Source organism: Sus scrofa, chromosome 5 (assembly GCF_054392235.1).
Source record: "Sus scrofa isolate SSC_HxYL_T2T_F1_AM1 chromosome 5, Sscrofa_HxYL_maternal_Yorkshire_Landrace_v2.0, whole genome shotgun sequence".
NCBI classification, from domain to species: Eukaryota; Metazoa; Chordata; class Mammalia; order Artiodactyla; family Suidae; genus Sus; species Sus scrofa.
Genome location: NC_139387.1, coordinates 68372436 through 68391805, shown reverse-complemented (window position 1 = coordinate 68391805; position 19370 = coordinate 68372436). Strand labels below are relative to the sequence as shown.

The 19370-nt window shown below is 34.8% G+C and overlaps 1 protein-coding gene across 4 annotated transcripts; it reads right to left on the bottom strand.

Annotated features, from left to right (window-relative positions):
* Positions 1-4993: 4993 nt before the first annotated feature.
* LOC102165642 (killer cell lectin-like receptor subfamily I member 1) lies at positions 4994-18109 on the bottom strand. Of its 4 annotated transcripts, none has more exons than XM_013988416.3 (7): positions 17995-18109; positions 14555-14838; positions 11252-11350; positions 11075-11143; positions 6154-6305; positions 5701-5804; positions 4994-5177 (listed from the first exon to the last, which is right to left on the bottom strand). In XM_013988416.3, the coding sequence occupies exons 2-7, from the start codon at positions 14766-14768 to the stop codon at positions 5066-5068; spliced, it is 750 nt and encodes a 249-aa protein (XP_013843870.2). In that variant the 5' UTR covers positions 14769-14838; positions 17995-18109; the 3' UTR covers positions 4994-5065. The 4 variants fall into 4 exon arrangements, with proteins under 4 accessions (XP_013843870.2, XP_005655733.2, XP_020948015.2 ...); XM_005655676.4 differs by lacking the exon at positions 17995-18109 and adding an exon at positions 17160-17354; XM_021092356.2 differs by lacking the exon at positions 17995-18109 and adding an exon at positions 17160-17277 and having other exon boundaries at positions 14555-14777.
* Between the last annotated feature and the right edge of the window lie 1261 nt (positions 18110-19370).

Genomic DNA, 19370 nt, shown 5'->3' with positions numbered 1-19370 from the left:
ACAGAGGTTTGCTCTGGGGATGCTGGGTTTTCCTCCACTGTTTTTCCAAATACCCCAGCTTGAGCACAGTAGACATTTTGCCTTACTCACTCCATGTCACAGCATGGCACTGTATCTGGGGCAGCCATGAACAGGGGAAAGGATCTGACCATCACACACAGAGGCATCCAGGTCTTGGGGAAGAGCCTGGGTTGGGGGTGGGGGTGGCAGTGGCCATTGTTGGCACTCACTCAAGCAGTTCCTCAGAAGGGGTCCAGATCTCTGATGGTGTCTGCTCCACCACAGCCCACTCCCATATACCTTCTCAGACTCCACTCAGGCCACTATTGCCCCACAGAGGAATTCCACAACATAGTAAGGGGAGTAGAGGCTGGGGACAGACACAGATGAGAGAGATAAAGAGAACTCATACCCCATTGGTGCATCTGAGAGAAGCCATGGTCGCTTGTAGATGCAGCACATCAGACCTCTGTCTTCAGCTGTACAGGCCCCACATGGCTTGACACCCCCCCACCCCCGCTCTGGGGCAAGGGTCCAGGTAGAGCAAGAGGGAAAAATAAACACTTAAATGGAACAGGGCTCGCTTGATCTCAACCCTCAGGAATTCTGCTTCAGCAACTTGGAATCAGATCCTCCCTCTAATAGGTAAAGAGTGGCCTTTGAACAAAGGAATAGCCCCACTTCATACATGGCTCCAGCTCTAAGCCCTCCATCTCCAGCCCTATCCCCTACCCAGGTGATAGCTGCACACCCTGAGGAAATAGGTAACTCCTGTTTATATCAAATCCAGCTCTCCCACCAAAGGCGCACACTGTCAGTATAGGGACACTCCCACATAATTGCACATTTAAGACCACAATGCATATCTGTTTCACCTAAGTTAGTAGAAGTAGATAAATTTAAGCAAAATGAAAAAACAGAGAAACTATTCTCAATTGAAAGAAAGCAAGGCAGAACCCCCTGAAAAAATAAGTATGGGGCAGAAATAATTTACCAAAGAATTCAAAGCATTGGTAATAAAAACATTAATTATAGAAAAGAATTGGTGTACACAATGAACTTAATAAGGAACTAGAAAATATGAAAAAGACCCAACCAGAAATGAAGAATTCAGCAGTTGAAATAAAAAACACGCTAGAAGGAATGAAAAGCAGACTAAGTGATAATACAGAAGAACACATAAGTGATCTGGAAATGAAAGTAATGGAAATTACCCAACCATAATGGCAAAAAGCAACACAAATTTTTAAAAGTTAAATCAGTCTAAGATTTCTCTGAGATGACATCAAGCACTGGCATTATAGGTGTCCCAGAAGAAGGCGTGACAGAGAAAGGGATGAAAAAATATAGAGATGTATTTGAGGAAATTACAGTTGGAAGTTTCCCAAAACTGAAGAATAAAAGTGATATCCATGTACAAGAAGCAGAGAGGGTCCCAAACCAGATGAACCAAGACAAACTCACACCAAGACATATCAAAATTAAAATGTCCTATAGATATCTATTAAGTCCAACTGGTCTATTGTGTTGTTGAAGATTACTGTTGCTTATTGATTTTCTGTCTGGATAACCTGTCTATTAACGTAACTGGCATGTTAAAGTCCCCTATTATTATTGTACTATTGTCAATTTCTCCTTTTATACCCGTTAGTGTTTCATTTATGCACAGGTGCTCCTATATTGGGTGCATATGTTAATGAATGTAATATCCTCTTATTTTCTTGATTTCTTTATCCTTATATAGTGTTCTTTTTTGTCTTTGTGGACTTTTACTTTGCCTGATCTAGGTATTTCTGCCCTTGATTTCTTGTCTTTTCCATTTGCATGAAATATTTTCCCCATCCCCTCACTTTCAATCTGTATTTGTATTTAGCTCTGAAGCCTTTTGTAGACAGTGTATATAGAAGGCATTTGTTTTTTTATCCCATCAGCCACCCTTTGTCTTTTGATAATAGAATTCAGTCTATAGACATTTAAAGTAATTATCGACAAGTATGTACTTATTGCCATTTATTGCTTTTCCACTTGTTTTTGAAGTTCCTGTCTGTTCATTTCTCCTTTTTTTTTCTTCCGCTGTGACTTTATTTTCTTTAATAGTAATCTTATGTTCCTTTATTTTTAGTTTTTGTATATTTGTTGTAGGTTTTTGATTTTTAGTTACATGAGGCTTGTGTATGTTGACCTATAACTATTATTTATTTGTTTTAAACTGGTAGTCATTTAAGTACCAACACATTCTGAAAGATCTACATTTTTTACTCCCCTCCACCCTATTTTGTGTTTTTTATGTTATCTTTTACATTCTTATCTCTTAACTATTTATTGTAGTTATAGTCGCTTTTATAATTTTTTGTCTTTTAATCTTTATACTGGTTTATTTAATTGGTTGATCCTCAGTTCTTTCTATATATTTGCTTTTCCTCCTGGAATTTTCCCTTTCCTATAGATTCTTGCTTCCTTTTCATTTAAAGAAGACCCTTTAAAATTTCTTCTAGGTTGAGTTAGTATTGATGAGCTTTTTGTTTTGTCTGAGTTCTTTATCTCTGCTTTGATTCTAATTGATAAGCTTGCTGAGTAGAGTATCCTAGGTTGCAAGTTTTCTACTTTCTATGTTTTAAGTATGTCATGCCACTCCCTTGTGGCCTGCAAAGTTTCTTCAGAGAAATTAGCTGATAGCCTTATGGAATTTCCCTTGTATATAACTGTTTTTCTCTTGCTGCCTTTAGAATTCTCTCACTAATCACAGATCACCCTAAAAAATATAATAGTAATGAAAAAGTTTAAAATATTGCAAGAATTACCAAAAGGTGACACAGAGACATGAAATGAACAAATGTTATTGGGAAAATAGTGCCAATAGACTTGCTCAATATAGTGTTGCCATAAACTTTCATTTTGTAAACTATACCTTTACTGTGAGGTGCAGTAAAATAAAGCACAATAAATTGAGGTATGTCTGTACTGTCACATTTTCTAGTGTATCAAACAAGCCCATATAATAATATCTACTAGATTTTGGATCTTATGAATGATACATTATAGAATCTCTGGATTCCATTGTATTTCCGGTATGTCATAAACCATAGAATGACTCTTCAGGCACAAGATTGGCTTGCTTACCTAGAACAAATAGAAAGGAAAGGAAAAAATATTGACCTACTCTATAGATAGGTACAAGATACTAGATCTGTATGGACAGCTGCTGCATTCAAATCCAACTTAGAGATGTCCCTGTAAGAAAATGATGAAAAAAAATTCAACATAGTGGTCAGTACTCCAAAGAGTCCACCTGTTTTTCACTGTATTTAATGGGTTTCCAGCAGGTCAAAGTCTTGGCAAAAACAACATGCATTAAATAGAATAAGAAAAAAATGTAAAGATATTTGTGTACTACACAAATTACCAGCAGAGTGAATCCACTCCAAAAGAAACTCTCAATAAACAACTGCACAAGATGACCATCTTATGGATTTTCTCTAGCTTTTGAACCCCATGCCACTGGAAAAGGAACCAAAGAGGCTTACTGTAGAGACTAGAGTTATTGATACCTGTTATCACGGTAATATTGGTTTGATGCTACACAATGAAGATAAAGAGAACTATACCTGGAACACAGGTGACTCATTCAGGAGCTTTTCACTATTCACATCTTCAGTAATAAGATTCATTAGATAATACTTGTGATATTATGGAGCTAGGTTTTCAATACAGGGGCAGTGAAGCTTTGGGTCATGTTACCAGTTAACAAATAGCAAAAAGAAGCATGAAATAAATGATGAAGAAGAAAGTTATGATTATCAAGTTTGTCCAGGAGTTCTGGTTGTGGCTCAGTGGGTTAAGAATCCAACTAAGATCCATGAGGTTGTGGGTTTGATCCCTGGCCTAACTGAGTGGGTTAAAGGATCTGGTATTCTGCGAGCTGCAGTGTAGTTTCTAGACATGGCTTGGATCTGGTGTTGCTGTGGCTGTGGCATAGACCAGCAGTGGCAGCTCCAATTCAATCCCTAGTCTCAGAACTTTCATATGGCGCGAGTGTGGCCCTTAAAAAAAAAAAATGTTTGGCCTCATAATCAGTTATACAGACAGGGATTGTGCATAGCACTTCCTTTCTCCCTGCCATTCCTGGTTACCTTATGTAAGGAGGACTGGTTGTATAAAGAATATTTGGTTTTAAGCTCCAAATGGGAGCTTTACTGAACTGATTTTACTCCATTACCCTATACTGGCTGAAGGATATTTGTGCCTTTCATCTATTAGAGGTGAGGAAATGTTTGTTTGGATGAAAGAGGAAAATGCACATGAAGTGGAGAAAAAGTAGCTGTTGCTTATTTTTGATTTGTGATGCCCCACCCCTAATTTTTTACCTTTTTCTGCTCTGTCTCTCCAGCTGGCTACCTAGTGGATTTTGCCAATGGGCAGCATAGAAAAAAAGGGCAAGTACCACTGTATTTGTAGATTTTCATAATACAAATCCACCTTAATACATTTCAAGTTACCAACCAGGTCAGTAAATGCTGAATTGAGAAGAAATGTGCAAAATTGGCTCTCTGAGCCACAAATGGCTAGCTTCAGTGTTCTACTTTCTAGCAGTGATAATGGCTTACCACTATTTCTAGTCTCTTAGTTTCTTTGTTCTTTATTTTATTTATCTTTTTCTTGTTTTTTCATTAAACCTGTCTTCATCACTTTAAATCACTTGAACAATGTGAAATTGTGCATTTTATGCCAGAACGCTGATATAGAAATCATTTTTATCTTTGTATCTCTTTGATTTTGCAAAGTTACTTACTTCATAAAAGGGGATTTATAATCCTATTCAATGAATTAATACTAACATGAGCTGTGTTAGGGAAAGCACTTATTCTTCAGGAATTTCTGGATGGTAAACTTTCCTCAACTGAATATAAATTGAAATTCAAAGTGTTCTGAGTGCAGTTTAAAAAAATGTTTAACAGTAGTTTATACATATTTATAAAAGTAACAAATAAAAAAGTACTTTCTAATTTATTTTATTAAATTAGGATTCAGTAACAACATGTATTAGCAAAGTAGCTGCTAATAGCTGCTACATACTAAACTCACAGACATAACTTTTCCCAGATGAACAATTATCACTGTAAATATAATTTCCTTCTTTATATGCACAACCATAGTCCCCCATTTTCAGAAATTCTGATCTGTAAAGAAAAATTAAAAAGCAAGTGTTGGTGACTGCAAATGCCAATTTTACCTCAAGCTTACAATTATCAAGAACAAACAAAATGAGAAAGAATAAAAGAACACACTAAACAAATTAAAACAAGAACAAAACAAAAAACCCTGAGGACTGATTGTCTTTAATTACAAAACATTAAGCTTAACTGAAAATACTAGAGTATCTAATCCTATCCTGTTTAAGCAGAACTGTAAATCAAATGACAAATGATAAGAATATAGAAGTTTATAGATTTAACTTGCCTAAAACCATGCACACATTTCTTCTAAGAGTTCAGTAAAGTTAAAAATGTCAAGGTTCTAAAGATGAGATTTTTAAGAAAGAACTGGCAATTTTCTCCAAACTATATCCCACAGACTGATCCTCAACAAAAACATGATTTCCTTTTTCTTTGTTGTTCTTTCTGCACCTTAAAAAACACACACACAAATACAAGTTTCCCTTATACTCTCAGAAAAGTTCAATTATTAAAACACTGTACTTACAGGCTTTCATTAACTGCAGTGCCATCTTCCCATAACCAGAATTCATTTGTTTCATTGATTTTGAGACCGATCCATCCTTTCATTTCAAGCGTTGATGTAATTTCCTATTGGAGAAAAATTCATAAGCCAGAAATGTGTGCATATTTTACTCCACTCCTTCCTGTTTCAAGGGTTATTGGTTAAACTTCTCCCAATGGCTTTCACACATCCACTTAGTATTCATACGATTTTTCTCAAGATGTTATCTCATTTGGTAATGTGGTTATCTTTTAGAATTAAATGTTCAAATAGAGGAATTTCTCTAACTTCTTCCTAAGAATATAGAGTCAAAGTAATAAAACATCATACAGTTTTGACAACCTTTAGTTTTCCCAAATTATGATGTCAATCACCAAGGCTTTCATATATAAATATAGTTATACTATAACAAAAACACAAAAGTGTATGCCTTACCAGCTCTTCCTTGATATCTAGCTTTAGAAGGTGGGAATTCAGCTCTGCACAGGCAACATGGCTCTCTGCCCAGGTTTTGGGCTTATTGAAAAGACAGTAATAACTATTTCCAAATCCAATCCAGTCGGTTGAACAAAGGTCATAGGAACATTCTAGAAAATGTAAACATATTTAATGTGTATGTTGTACTATGAAGAGCTGTTACCAACACAATGACTATATCTTCATGTTTGTTATACATATGAATATTAGAAAGCAAAACTTAAAGCACATTTTTTTTGTAATACTTCTGGTAAGTATTATGCAAACCATAGCCAACAATAATATTTACCTCACGTTTTGGATTTTTCTACTTAAAATTTATTACAAAATTTTATCTATAAGGAAAATAATTTCAAATGCGATTATAGTCATGTTTGATGAGATTAAAATTATATATGCATATTTAAAAGTCTAAACAATATATAATCATGTGAACACAGAAAGTAATTAATGAACTATTCCAATTTTTGTCGGGAATTTTTATTAATAATTTTAAATATACAGAATAAAATTCAGTAAGTAATTTTTAAAAATGTATACTTCAGCTAGGTAATAAACATATACAATTGGTATATTTTAATAATCCTTTTATAATCATCAAAAACAGGGAGGGGGATCAAGATGGTGGAGAATGTGGAACTCATCTCCTCACACGAAATACATTTATAGGTAGTTCCTGTCATGGCTCAGTGGAAACGAATCTGACTAGTATCCATGAGGATGCAGGTTTGAGCACTGGCCTCACTCAATGGGTTGGGGATCCAGTGTTGACGTGAGCTGTGGTGTAGATTGAAGACTGGGCTGGGATCTCGTGTTGCTGTGGTTATGGTATAAGGCTGGGAGCTGCAGCTCTGATTTGACCCCTATCCTGTGAGTTTCCATAGCCACAGATGCAGCCCTAAAAAGACTAAAATAATAATAATAATGATACATTTACATGTGAAACAATCCTCACGGGCATATATCTGGAAACTGGCAGAACTCTTACACAATAAAAGCTGCAAGAAAACTGTACCCCAGTAGGATGAGAAAAAAAGGCAACATGTCAGGACCTGCACCCCTGGGAAGGATCAGAAAGAAAAAGAAGAACCCTTATCCTGCAGAGTCAGCAGGTGAGTCACAATCGGGCATCCCAGTCCTGGGGTCCTGTCTGGAGAAGACAAGCCCCCTTCTCTACTGGGAAAACTACTAGGACAGACACAAGGGCCAAAGAAGCCTTGACTCTACTTAAGAGTGTATTTAGTCAAATCAGGGTGGAGAGAGCCTTGCACTGGTAGCTGCCCCATTACCACACTTCTCAATAAAATGAGTGAATACCCTGGCCATGCTCACTCCACCCCATAGCCTATAATGATATCTGGGCCAATCAGGCCCTGAGAAAAACCAAGAGGCCTGGGAAGCGATCTGGTGGGGTGGTGGCCACTGTCAGTGCCCACACAGGGTGCTGGACGAAGCAGTGGTGACTGTTGTCAGCACACATACAGGGTGGCACCAGGATTGTGCAGCTGCTTAATGCTGAATCTCAAGCAAACAAGTGCTAGAAGAGGATTTGATCAATTTTGATGGTTCTGTAATGGTAATTCATGGTGGTTGCAATGTGCATTTCCTTAATTATTTCCTATTTGATTGCTTTTTCTTTTCAAGCTAGATAAATAAAGGAAAAAAACACCAGCAATATGAATACCTAATATTTGTCATGAATATATTATTTTATTTTTTTCTAAGAGACATCAAGCAGGTACTAAAAGCAATGATTAAATTAAACAAAAATTAACAGCTGCTGTTGTCTAGTCTCTGTTTATTGCATCTATTGACATTTTCCCTTTTTTTCAAAGAATTTATTTTTAATAAGACTTGCACTTAGTTCTTTCTTCCATCTTTTTTACACTTCCTTAGACTTCTTCTTTCATCAATGTTTGTCCCTTTTAACTCTCTTTGAGAGTGCTACCCCAAATTATTTTTGTCATATTCAAAGTACTCTATTGTCATTATTTTTCTTTTCTTATCTTTCTTTCTTTTCCTTTTTTTTTTTCTGGCTTATAGGGAATGCTCATCAGGAATACTCAAGATGAATGCCTTTGGGCTCAATGACACAGGAACTCTACCCTTTTGGTTTTTGTGTAGGCAAAAGATATATATTTCTTAGTAAATGCATCTGTGCTGAGAATATAACACTTCATGAAAAAGCATAGTTTTTCCTGGAAAGATGACAGAGGGAAACCACTGCAACTGAAAAAAAAAAAGACACAGTTAAAAACATTTCTCCCGGAAATGAAAGAAGATGTAAATAAATGAAAAGATATTCCATGCTCCTGGATTGGAAAAATTAATATTGTAAAAATGGCCATATAACCCAAAGAAATCTACTGATTCAGTGCAATCCCTATCAAATTACCCAGGACATTTTACACAGAACTAGAGCAAACAATCCAAAAATTTATATGGAACCACAAAAGACCCAGAATTGCCAAAGCAATTCTGAGGAATAAAAACCAAGAGGGAGGCATAACTCTCCCAGACTTCAGGAAATATTACAAAGCCACAGTCATCAAGACAGTGTTGTACTGGTACCAAAACAGACAGACAGACCAATAGAAGAGAGTAGAGAACCCAGAAAGAAACCCAGACGCCTATGGTCAATTAATCTTTGACAAAGGAGGCAAGAACATAAAATGGGAAAAAGCCTTTTCAGCAAGAATCGCTGGGAAACCTGGATAGCCACATGTAAATCAATGAAACTAGAACACACCCTCACGCCATGCACCAAAATAAACTTAAAATGGCTTAAAGACTTAAATACAAGACAAGACACCATCAAAATCCTGGAAGAGAACATAGGCAAAACATTCTCTGATATCAACCTTAACAAGTGTTCTGGTCAGTCTCCCAGAGCAACAGAAAGAAAAGCAAAAATAAACCAATGGGACCTAATCAAACTGACAAGTTTTGCACAGCAAAGGAAACCAAAAAGAAAACAAAAAGACAACTTACAGAATGGGAGAAAATCATTTCAAATGATGCAACTGATGAGGGCTTAATCTCTAAGATATACGAACAACTTCTACAACTCAACAGCAAAAAAGCCAACAACCCAATGGAAAAATGGGCAAAAGACCTGAATAGACATTTCTCCAAGGAAGATGTACAGATGGCCCCCAGCACTTGAAACAATGCTCAACGTCACTGATTATTAGAGAAATGCAAATCAAAACTACCACGAGATACCACCTCACACCAGTCAGAATGGCCATCATTAATAAGTCCACAAATAACAAATGCTGGAGCACGTGTGGAGAAAAGGGAACCCTCCTTCACTCTTGGTGGGAATGTAAGCTGGTACAAATATGGAGAACAATATGGAGATACCTTAGAAATCTATATGTAGAACTACCATATGACCCAGCACTCCCACTCTTGGGCATATATCCAGACAAAACTTTCCTTAAAAAAGACATATGCACCGGCATGTTCATTGCAGCTCTATTCACAATAGCCACGACATGGAAACAACCCAAATGTCCACTGACAGATGATTGGATTATGAATATGTGGTATATACACACAATGGAATACTACTCAGCCATAAAAAAGATCAAAATAATGCCATTTACAGCAACATGGATGGAATTAGAGACTTTCATACTGAGTGAAGTAAGTCAGAAAGAGAAAAACAAGTACCATATGATATCACACATATCTGGTATCTAATATATGGCACAAATGGAACCTTTCCACAGAAAAGAAAATCATGGACTTGGAGAATAGACTTGTGGTTGCCTGGGGGCAGAGGGAGGGAGTGGGATGGATGGGGAGCTTGGGGTTAACAGATGCAAACTATTGCTTTTGGAATGGATTAGTAATGAGACCCTGCTGTGGAGCATTGAGAACTATGTCTAGATACTTACAACGGAACATGACAATGCAAGAAAAAATATGTATACTTGTATGTGTAACTGGGTCCCCATGCTGTTTAGTGGAAAAAATTGTGTTAGGGAAATAACAATTAAAAAATAAATAAAACTCTAATACTACAAAAAAAATTTATCCCTCTCCCTCTCTCTCTTTCCCTCTTCCTCTCCTTCTTTCTCCCTTCCATCCCCTCTCTCTAAGTGCTGAGTTTACTGATAGAGATTTGAGAAAATTTGCAATAAGTGAAAAAAAGAGAATTAAAAATGAAAACAGCTTTCTATATAATGGCTTTGTATCTGGATACAAATTAATGTATAATTTATATGCTTAATAATTTCATAAATGCTAGAGAAATCATTTCCATCAGAGAGAGCTAGAAAGAAAAAAGTGTTAATGAGACACAACTCCCTTGTTTTTCATTTGTTTTCTTTTTACCTTTTGACCCCCCTCACCCATTTCTCTTGCCCTGCATGTCAATATAATTTAAAATCCCAATTTTCTCATAATAATATTCAAATCACAAACAACACTTACCTTATATGCATAATGCTTTGGGTCTTTCCACATTCTCTTATGTCATTTTTCTTATTTTGTACAATATCAATATTTCCTTGGTAAAAATTGAATTGAACATACAATAAAACAGCATTTGATTTGTCTGTCAGGAATCTTTTGGCTTTTTTTTTTTTTTAGGGTCACCCACAGCATATGGATGTTCCCAGGCTAGGGGGAGAATCAGAGCTCCAGCTGCTGGCCTACTCCGCAGCCACAGCAACACCAGATCCCCAACCCACTGAGGGAGGCCAGGGATAGAACTGCATCATCATGGATACTAGCAGGATTCTTTTCCTCTATGCCACAGGGGAACTCCTGTCTATCACGATTTTGAAGTTTTGTGGATGTCAGGAAAACAAACTCTTCAGACCCAATAATCAAAATTAAAAGTGTACTGAACAGAGAAAATACTCACTATCATCTTCGGAAGATAGAGTGGGAACAGGTGATATTTTTTGGTTTTGGTCTTCTCTGCTAGAAAATACTATGGCAGAAATCATAAGAGTAATTAGTTCTGCTTAGGATAAGATAATAAAGACAGTGTAAAATGTATTGATTGTAATAAGAATAGATTATTTTCTTAATTACTTACGGTTTGCAAGCAAGACACCCACTGTTGTCATCAAGGCCACACACAAGATCCCCAGACTCGCAGTTACTACCTGCCATGCTGTAGACTGGTGGTCTAACACTAAAGAAACAGAAACACCGATTAAATTTTACCATTTCCAAGAAGTCATCAAATATAAAATTTAAGATCATTGTTTCACTCTCAGAGGGCATCCGTCTATTTTCTAATTCTTGAATGTGTTGAATGTGTTCAGTGCCAGTGCCAGATCCTTAACCACTAGCCACCAGAGAACTCCAAACCTTAGTTCTTTGACACCTACATTTCCTCATTAGCTCTTTCTTGATCTTCTTTCTTTTCCTACCTGAGGCCCTGGGTATGTCTCCTCAATCATCTTCACTAGCATCTTTGAGCCTTCTTTGCCCAGTATTCTACAAATTATTAACTCTGAGCAACCCCCCCAAAAAAGATACTCTCTGCTAGTAAACTTAGAAATGAAATACGCCTAGAGGAAATAATATTGCCATGCAAACAAAAATATTTCCAAATTCCATATAAATATTAATGTTCATTTACTAGCCATTCAAACAATCAGTCCATGTATTAGTCAAGGGGTAAATAACAAAATACATTTTTTTCTTTTAAGTTAGACACATGAAGATGGGAAATGTTTCTATAAAAAATGACATTGTACTGAAAGTTGGAGGAAAGTGAGAATTATTTCTTGAAATAGGGGTTGTCCACTCAGAAAGGCAATGTCAATCAATGCTGTTGGGTGACAGGAGACTTGGTGCATTTGTGGAACTGAAATTGTAATCTGACTGGAACACAGAGAGCCAAGGAGGGAGTGGAGGTGGTGAACTAGCCCATAGGACTGTAGCGTTAATATATATTTTTTTAACTTTAGGAACAGTAGGGGATCTTTTCAGGAATTTCTTTTGAAAAGTCATCATTTTCTTCTCTATCTGCTCCCCGGCCTCCTGCACATTTCTGGCCTCTACTGTGAACTTCTTTTTCCCCTGGTCCTTCTCCTGGATCTGCCCATCTCTGCCATTCCTGTGCTTTATAGCATCTTCCTGATCCCACCTTCTAAGTTGTGTGGTCCATTCCGGGGGCCATTGTCCATTTGGGCCTGAGTTTATTTGCAGTCTCCCCCAGATTGCCCAGAATTTTCTCTTCTTCCTGGGGATCCAGGCTTTTGCTGTGCCCCTTCTGCTGATCTTCAGAATCCTGATGGCGTATACCGTGGCCCTGGTTAACTCATGTGGGTGCCTCATCGCTGAGCTCAAATGCCAGATAGAGGCAGAGGTACAAAATAATCTTAATTTTAAAAATTAAATTAAAGAATAATAAAAATAATTAAATTTTAAAAATTAAAATTAATTTAAAATAATAGCTAAAATAATTAATTTTAAAAATAATTTTAAAAGGAAGCTTGAAGGAATTCACAATCAATTGCCTGACTCGTTTCAGTGTCCTGCACAGCATACCAAAGTTAGGAAGGCTATCCGCAGCACACATGATTAGGGGAACATGATCTTCAAGGTTTAGCTTTCTTCTAAACGAGTAAAATACTCTCAATTCTAAGTATGTTTCTTGAGACATAAAGAAAGGACTGAAAAGTGCCTAGAGTGGAAGATGAGAGACTTTGGGTGGTCTGTCTCAGTAATTTTGGTGAAAACAGAGGGACCTCAATCCAAGAGAGAAGCAGGTTGGTTTGGACACATGATACTTCATAATTACTTGAATGTGTTAAAGATGAAAGATTTTAAATTTATTCCCAGACTCGGAGATTAAACAATGAGGGGGCTAAATAATGTGTCTAATCTCCTTAGTTGTGGTCAACTTCTGCCCAAAGTCCTTCTGATTATTAAATAAATAAATAAATTATCAAGCCTCTCCAAGGCTCTATCCAAACACCAAGAAATTGCTTTTATTTCACCAAGGATGTTGAGGCTATGAATTCCCTTAACTTGCTCACCCCCATACTGGTATGTATATATTTATATTTTTATATGTTCATACCTTATTGTCAACATCTCCTTTTTGTTTCAGATGATGAGCGATTTCTCTATGGCTCAACTCAAGCCTTTCATATGTCCTATTTACTCCCTGCCACCTAGTCCCCTCTAGAACATTTATTCTCTAAGTTTCTCTTTTTTTGTCCATTTCTTCACCATCTTTCTTGATAAACTCCAGTTAGTTTACACATGGCTTCAAACCTCTCAAAATCTAATATAATCCCTTGTCTTGGTTCATGTTTTTCATTTTTCATTACCATTTTTCTTATGCTGTCTTTTTCAGTGAAAACTGTAAAAATTCTTTCTGGACTCATTTTATTTCCATATTACATTTCTTTCAACCCCTTAAATCTTAGTTGTAACTTGTTGTCTTTCTCCATAATCAAATGAAAATCCCAATTGTTAATCCAAGGAAATAATTTTCCACTTGTACTTTATTAGACATAGTTTATTTTCTCCTTTTCTCAGGACATGTATTTCGCATATACCTGTCTTGAGTCTTTCTCTGCTCAAGTGATAATAGAATTTTCATCCACATCCTCTCTGTTTGCAATATTACCTACTTACATAAGTCTTTCCCACACATTTCCATCCTCTCCCTGGAGATCCAGTTTTTTAAATCCAATTTCATTACGGATATTTTCTTCTGAACTGATCAAAAAACAATTCAAATGCCATATATGATCTAACTTTTACTGGATTAAACATTTTTTAATGGTGGATAAGATGGTTAACTACTCAGTCACTTAAGTTAGAAGCCTTGTTGTCATATTCTACTCAGTTGTCATCTTTACCTCTAATATCCAATTAATCATGAAGTTTTATAAGCCTTACCTCCAAAATATTCTTTTCTTTTTCTATAATCTGCCTTTCCTCCAACAAATTCTGTTACTTTTTTGAAGCTAAGAGGTTATTATTTCTTCATTACTGAACCCTAAGTTCAGATCAGCTTATAGTAAAAATTTCAAAAATAGTTGTGGGACTGAGACTGAACTGAAGACTAATAACAAGAATTATTTTTAAAATAATTTTTAAAATAATGCTCCAAAGAAGCAATTTATGCAATTGTTCTTGCAAGAAATGCAGTTCTGTTGGAATTCGGATCAGTGCCATTTAGAGGAAATGACCATAGCGAAGGACTATTTCAGACACGCTATTTCATGGTAATATCCTAGCATAATTAAGGAGAGTGCTGCCGATAGGTAATTAGTGTAATGTGGCAATTTTATAATGATTTTGAGAGAACGAAATCTTCTAAACCAAGGATTAAGATCTAGCTAATAACAAAATATATATAATATTGTACCTTTTCTGTTTTTCCTAAACAGCTGTTTTCTGCGCTGAAGGTGAGAAGTTCTGGGAAATTTTATTTCCACGTAAGTTACTTGTTCACTTGATATGACATTGCTTTGGTTTTTCTTGGGTGTTTTTTGCTTCTGTTGAGATTTGGACATTTTCAGTTCTGTGTAGGTTAACTCTTGCTTGTTTACAACATCTTTGTTTTGCTTATTCGTAAGCATTTTTTTTTCCTGGAAAGATTTAGATTGCTTTAGCTCAATCTTGGTATCTTTCTGTGTTTGTCTTTAGAATCTATGCAATAGAAATGTGAGGAAAAGAATTGAGGGTCATTGCATTAGATTGGAGAGTGAAAAATGCATTCATTCTGAGGTACAAGTAAACATTTAGGTGTAATATCAGCAAGTATAAATAGGAGGAAATAGGAGACTAAATCTTTCTCTCAACTTTGCATCCCTTATTGAATAATGTCATTCTCCTTTAATAAGAATATACATTTCATTTCCATCTGCATCAGTTTTTGAGAGGAGTAGATTAAAAAGGAGATTTTTTTTTCCTTTCTCAACGTTCTCTTCATAATGAATAATGTCAATAATGTGTGGACTATGGTTAAAACACAACTACATTAACATAGAATTAATTATTTAAATTTGATAATAAAGCCTTGTATTTCAAATCAGGTTGACATAAAGTTTATTGTATCACTGACATAATCCATTGCTTAGTAGGTTCTTTATTAATAGAGGAAAATGGGGTAAATTTTACATTTATAAAATAACTGTATATCTCTCAATCTGCCAACATACTACTTTTTACTACTTAACTTTTTAACTTACTTACTTTTAACTAAATTAAAAAGACAATGCCAATGAACCACCAAAAAGGAACAAGGAAATAAAAAGATAAAGTTCAAAAAATTTACTAAATCTTCAATCTCAATACATAAAGAAAAGCAAATAAAAGAATGGAGTTTTCACTTGTGAGAGTACTAGATCCTTGATACTTTCTGACTTAGCAAGTGATTGAGTACAAAATTATTTATCAACATTTATTAAAACATAAAATATGCAAGACTTTTAATCAGCCAGTCCATTTTTATCAATTTATCTTACAAAATTTTTTTAAATATTAAAAGTTATGTAGCACAGGTTTTTTTTTTTTTTAATTTACTAAGATTTAAATTGGAAAGGACAAAGAATTACCAACAAAAGTGTTACAGTTAAGGGAGCTGTGAAATAAGTTATGATACATCTATATCTTAGCACACCATTAATTAATATAATAAATATTATTGATATGTATAGCAAAGTAAAAGTTTACAATGTGCTATATTTTCAGCGGTTACTTGTAGCTAGACTTTTGGCAGCTTTGCATTGCTTCTATTTCATTGAAAATTAAACATATCTTAAAAAGTACTTAAAGGTGAAATTTTGAGTATTTAAAAAATACTAAATAACAAATAATTTTATACTTAGGACCTTTTGTGTATCTGTGATTATTTCCTAAGAATAAATTTTTAAAAACTGGGATAAAATTATTTTAAAATTAAGGTTTTAAACTCCTTATGTCATTTTCCAAAAGTTTTGACCATTTCATTTATCCACTGGCAAAATGATATTTAAGACTACATTGGCATTATAAGAATATTGCTGTTTAAATATTTGGTATAATTAAAATGTTTTTGGTATAATTAAAATATTTTTAAGAAATTAAAATATTTCCTCCTCCTTCCAGACAAAGAAGAAAAGTGACTATTGTTTTTGAGAATAAATAATTGAAAAAGAAAAAAAAATATCGAAAAAGCATGGTCTAAAAAAGTTTAAAAGTGATAGAATCAGATGGAGTATTGGTTCAAAGTGAAGTATTACATAGACTTGGATCATTAATTTCACTACACATACATGAACAAATTTCAGATAAGCCAAAATGTTAAATGTAAACCATAAGACAATAAAACAAATAAACGGTTAAAAGAAAGTATAAGTTAATAGTTACAACTTTCTAGTCACACATAGACAAGAAAGAGAGTTAAGTTAAATTATGGAAACAAAATTTTATTGCTACTGTAAAGAGCTTTATCACCAATAATTACATTAAAAGAGTTTTATTTTATCACTAGTAAAGAAATACAAACTAAATTAATGATATCCATTTTCACTGGTAAAATCAGTAAATATTAAAAGCCAAATGCAGCTACACAGAGTTAGACAAAGGACAGCAAAGGAGGCATTCATTTACATGTATTTCTAATTAACTTAAATATTTCCCTTCTGGAAAATAATTTGTCAGTATTTATCAAAACCAAATAATGAAAACATCTGATCCAACATTACAAAATAATGAAAAAATGATGGATTATATAATAAAAGAGGCTAAACAGTTGAAAAAATGAAACAATAGGAAAATTCTAAGACAAAGAAATGAAAAATAAAAGGGATAGCTGGATTCATACTTCACACCATTGCAAAATGAGCACGGACCATAATTTTACAAAAAGTATTTTTTCCTAAGCTATTATTTAATACATTCTGAGTTAACAATTGAAATTAATGTTAAAAATTGCATATATTTTAACTTCTTGAGAGAAGGAAATAAATAGAAGCAATCATACTCACCTACTTGAAGAATAAATTTAAAAATAAATTTTGTTGGAAAATAATATGTAAAAGAATGTAATATTGCTGCAGACAGGAATTAAAGTTATATAGTGTATAACCAGGTGTAAGAACATCCAGAGAAGATCTTAGATTAAAAAAGTAATCAAATAATGAGTTATAATCTTTTGCTATTCAAACCGTGTGAAAAACTACAAAGGATGTTTTCATCTAACTGCCAATTTATAGTTTACCTCCCGCCCCCACAAAATACACATCAGGAAGCGAAAATATTGCTTTAGCATGCCATGACCTTTGGTATTTGGAAACCAGTTCATAAATTACAGACTTTTCAATATAAAATGTATTTAAAAATCCATTACATTTAATGACTGCTTAATAAGAATATCCCCATATCAAATCTGAGCACTTTAAGAGAAAAATAAATGAACCAAGTTGCCTAGTGTATTAGAGTTTACATGGAACAAGAGTACCTTTGGATACATTGAGAAGTATGTAGATGTGTCGGAGTAGAAATTATATCTTTGGCTTTACCAGTTAAGTTATAATAGATAATTCTTAGTCATTGCTACCTACTTAGTGGTAGTTAACCACCCAGAGCATGGAGTTTACATCTTTTTATTAAACATGTAATATAGTTTAATATAGTCTAGTATGTTACAATAAATAACTATATAATTTGAAAGCCTTCAATGGTCACCATCTTGTGTGAAAAAGAAAAGATCTTAATATAAATTTCCCGATTTGTCTCTGTTGTTAGTTTGTACCTGACGACTGAGAGTCATAGCACTGATACTATCTTCCTCAAGTTGCCTGGCTAATTTATGAGTCTCACCATCGTTCATTTTTTCTCCTTATCATTGCTCATGCCCTCCCAAGTATCTTCATTATTCACCAGCCTTGATGAATCAGTCTTCTGACTGATCGATATCCATGTGCTTCATCCTCCTGCATCCTGGACACTGCCTCCTCAACTCTAAGTGACTTCATTCTGCCTCAGCTAACCCCTCCCATCGGAACACTGGTCCTTGTCACACCCTTAAAGTTTCATCTCAAAATGTCTTACTAAATCTCCCCACCCTCCAAAAAATACCCTTACCTTTCTAGTGGCTCATTCATCTCCTTCCATCATGAAAATGCTTTGATCTCAAGGCTAGCGTCTCCAGTCTTATCTCTAACCCTAACTTCACTCTGTTTTAAATATTTTTAATTTTTTTAATTTTTAAAGTATAGTTTATTTACAATGCTGTGCCAATTTCTGTTGTATAGCAAAGTAACTCAGTCACACATATACATACATTCTTTTTTTCCATATTATTTTCCATCATGGACTATCCCAGGAAATTGGATAGAGTTTCAATTCCACTTCTTTATAACCTTTCTGTCTGCTTCTTCCCTCATGTCCACCTTGATTCCATAATATGTTTCATTTCTGTCAATATAATAACTCCCTTTAACTTTTTTGGTTCACTTGTTCAAAAAAATCCTTATCCAATATATCATATAAATTATATGTTTCTCTCCGTCAGTGCCTGAGAAGCCAAGGGCTTTATACACAGGTCAGATTTACTGCAGTATAAATTCATTGTCACCAATATGAAATTGCTTTAATGCTGCTAGGAGTCATGTTACTCTTTTCAAGTCACTTTTCTTTCACATTCTCTGAAATTAATTTTATCACACCTTGTCCATTCTTAACAAATCTCTAACTTCACATCCCCTCTTGTTCTCAGAAGATGACCTATATCACAGAAAAAGCCACACATCTCTCAGCTTTCTTCCTATATACACATGCAAATCATCTTATCTCCTGTTCAACAGAGATGCTCTTCTTCCTCTTCAATAAAGCCAGTTTCAACTGTATTTCAATCCATCCACTCCCACTACCCAAGAGTGATACACTCTTTATCACTCTTCTTTCCTTTGGAATAGTCAATGTCTTCTTAGTAGTTCATTCTCACCAACTTAAAATTACAAGCAATTTTTAACCTCATCAGACCTCAATTCCCAATATAATAATTATCCTCACTCTTTGTCTCTCTTAAAAAAAGGAAAAGGTTCTTAAAGAAACATTGTATTTCATCTCTATTTCCTGTATTTTATTCTCACCAGCCAAGCCATTCAATCTGGTTTCTGTACTCCTTGGGATCAGTGCTCCTTTAGATCATTTGTGATCTCTGCTTGGATCCTTTCCTTTCTCTTTTAGTTGAG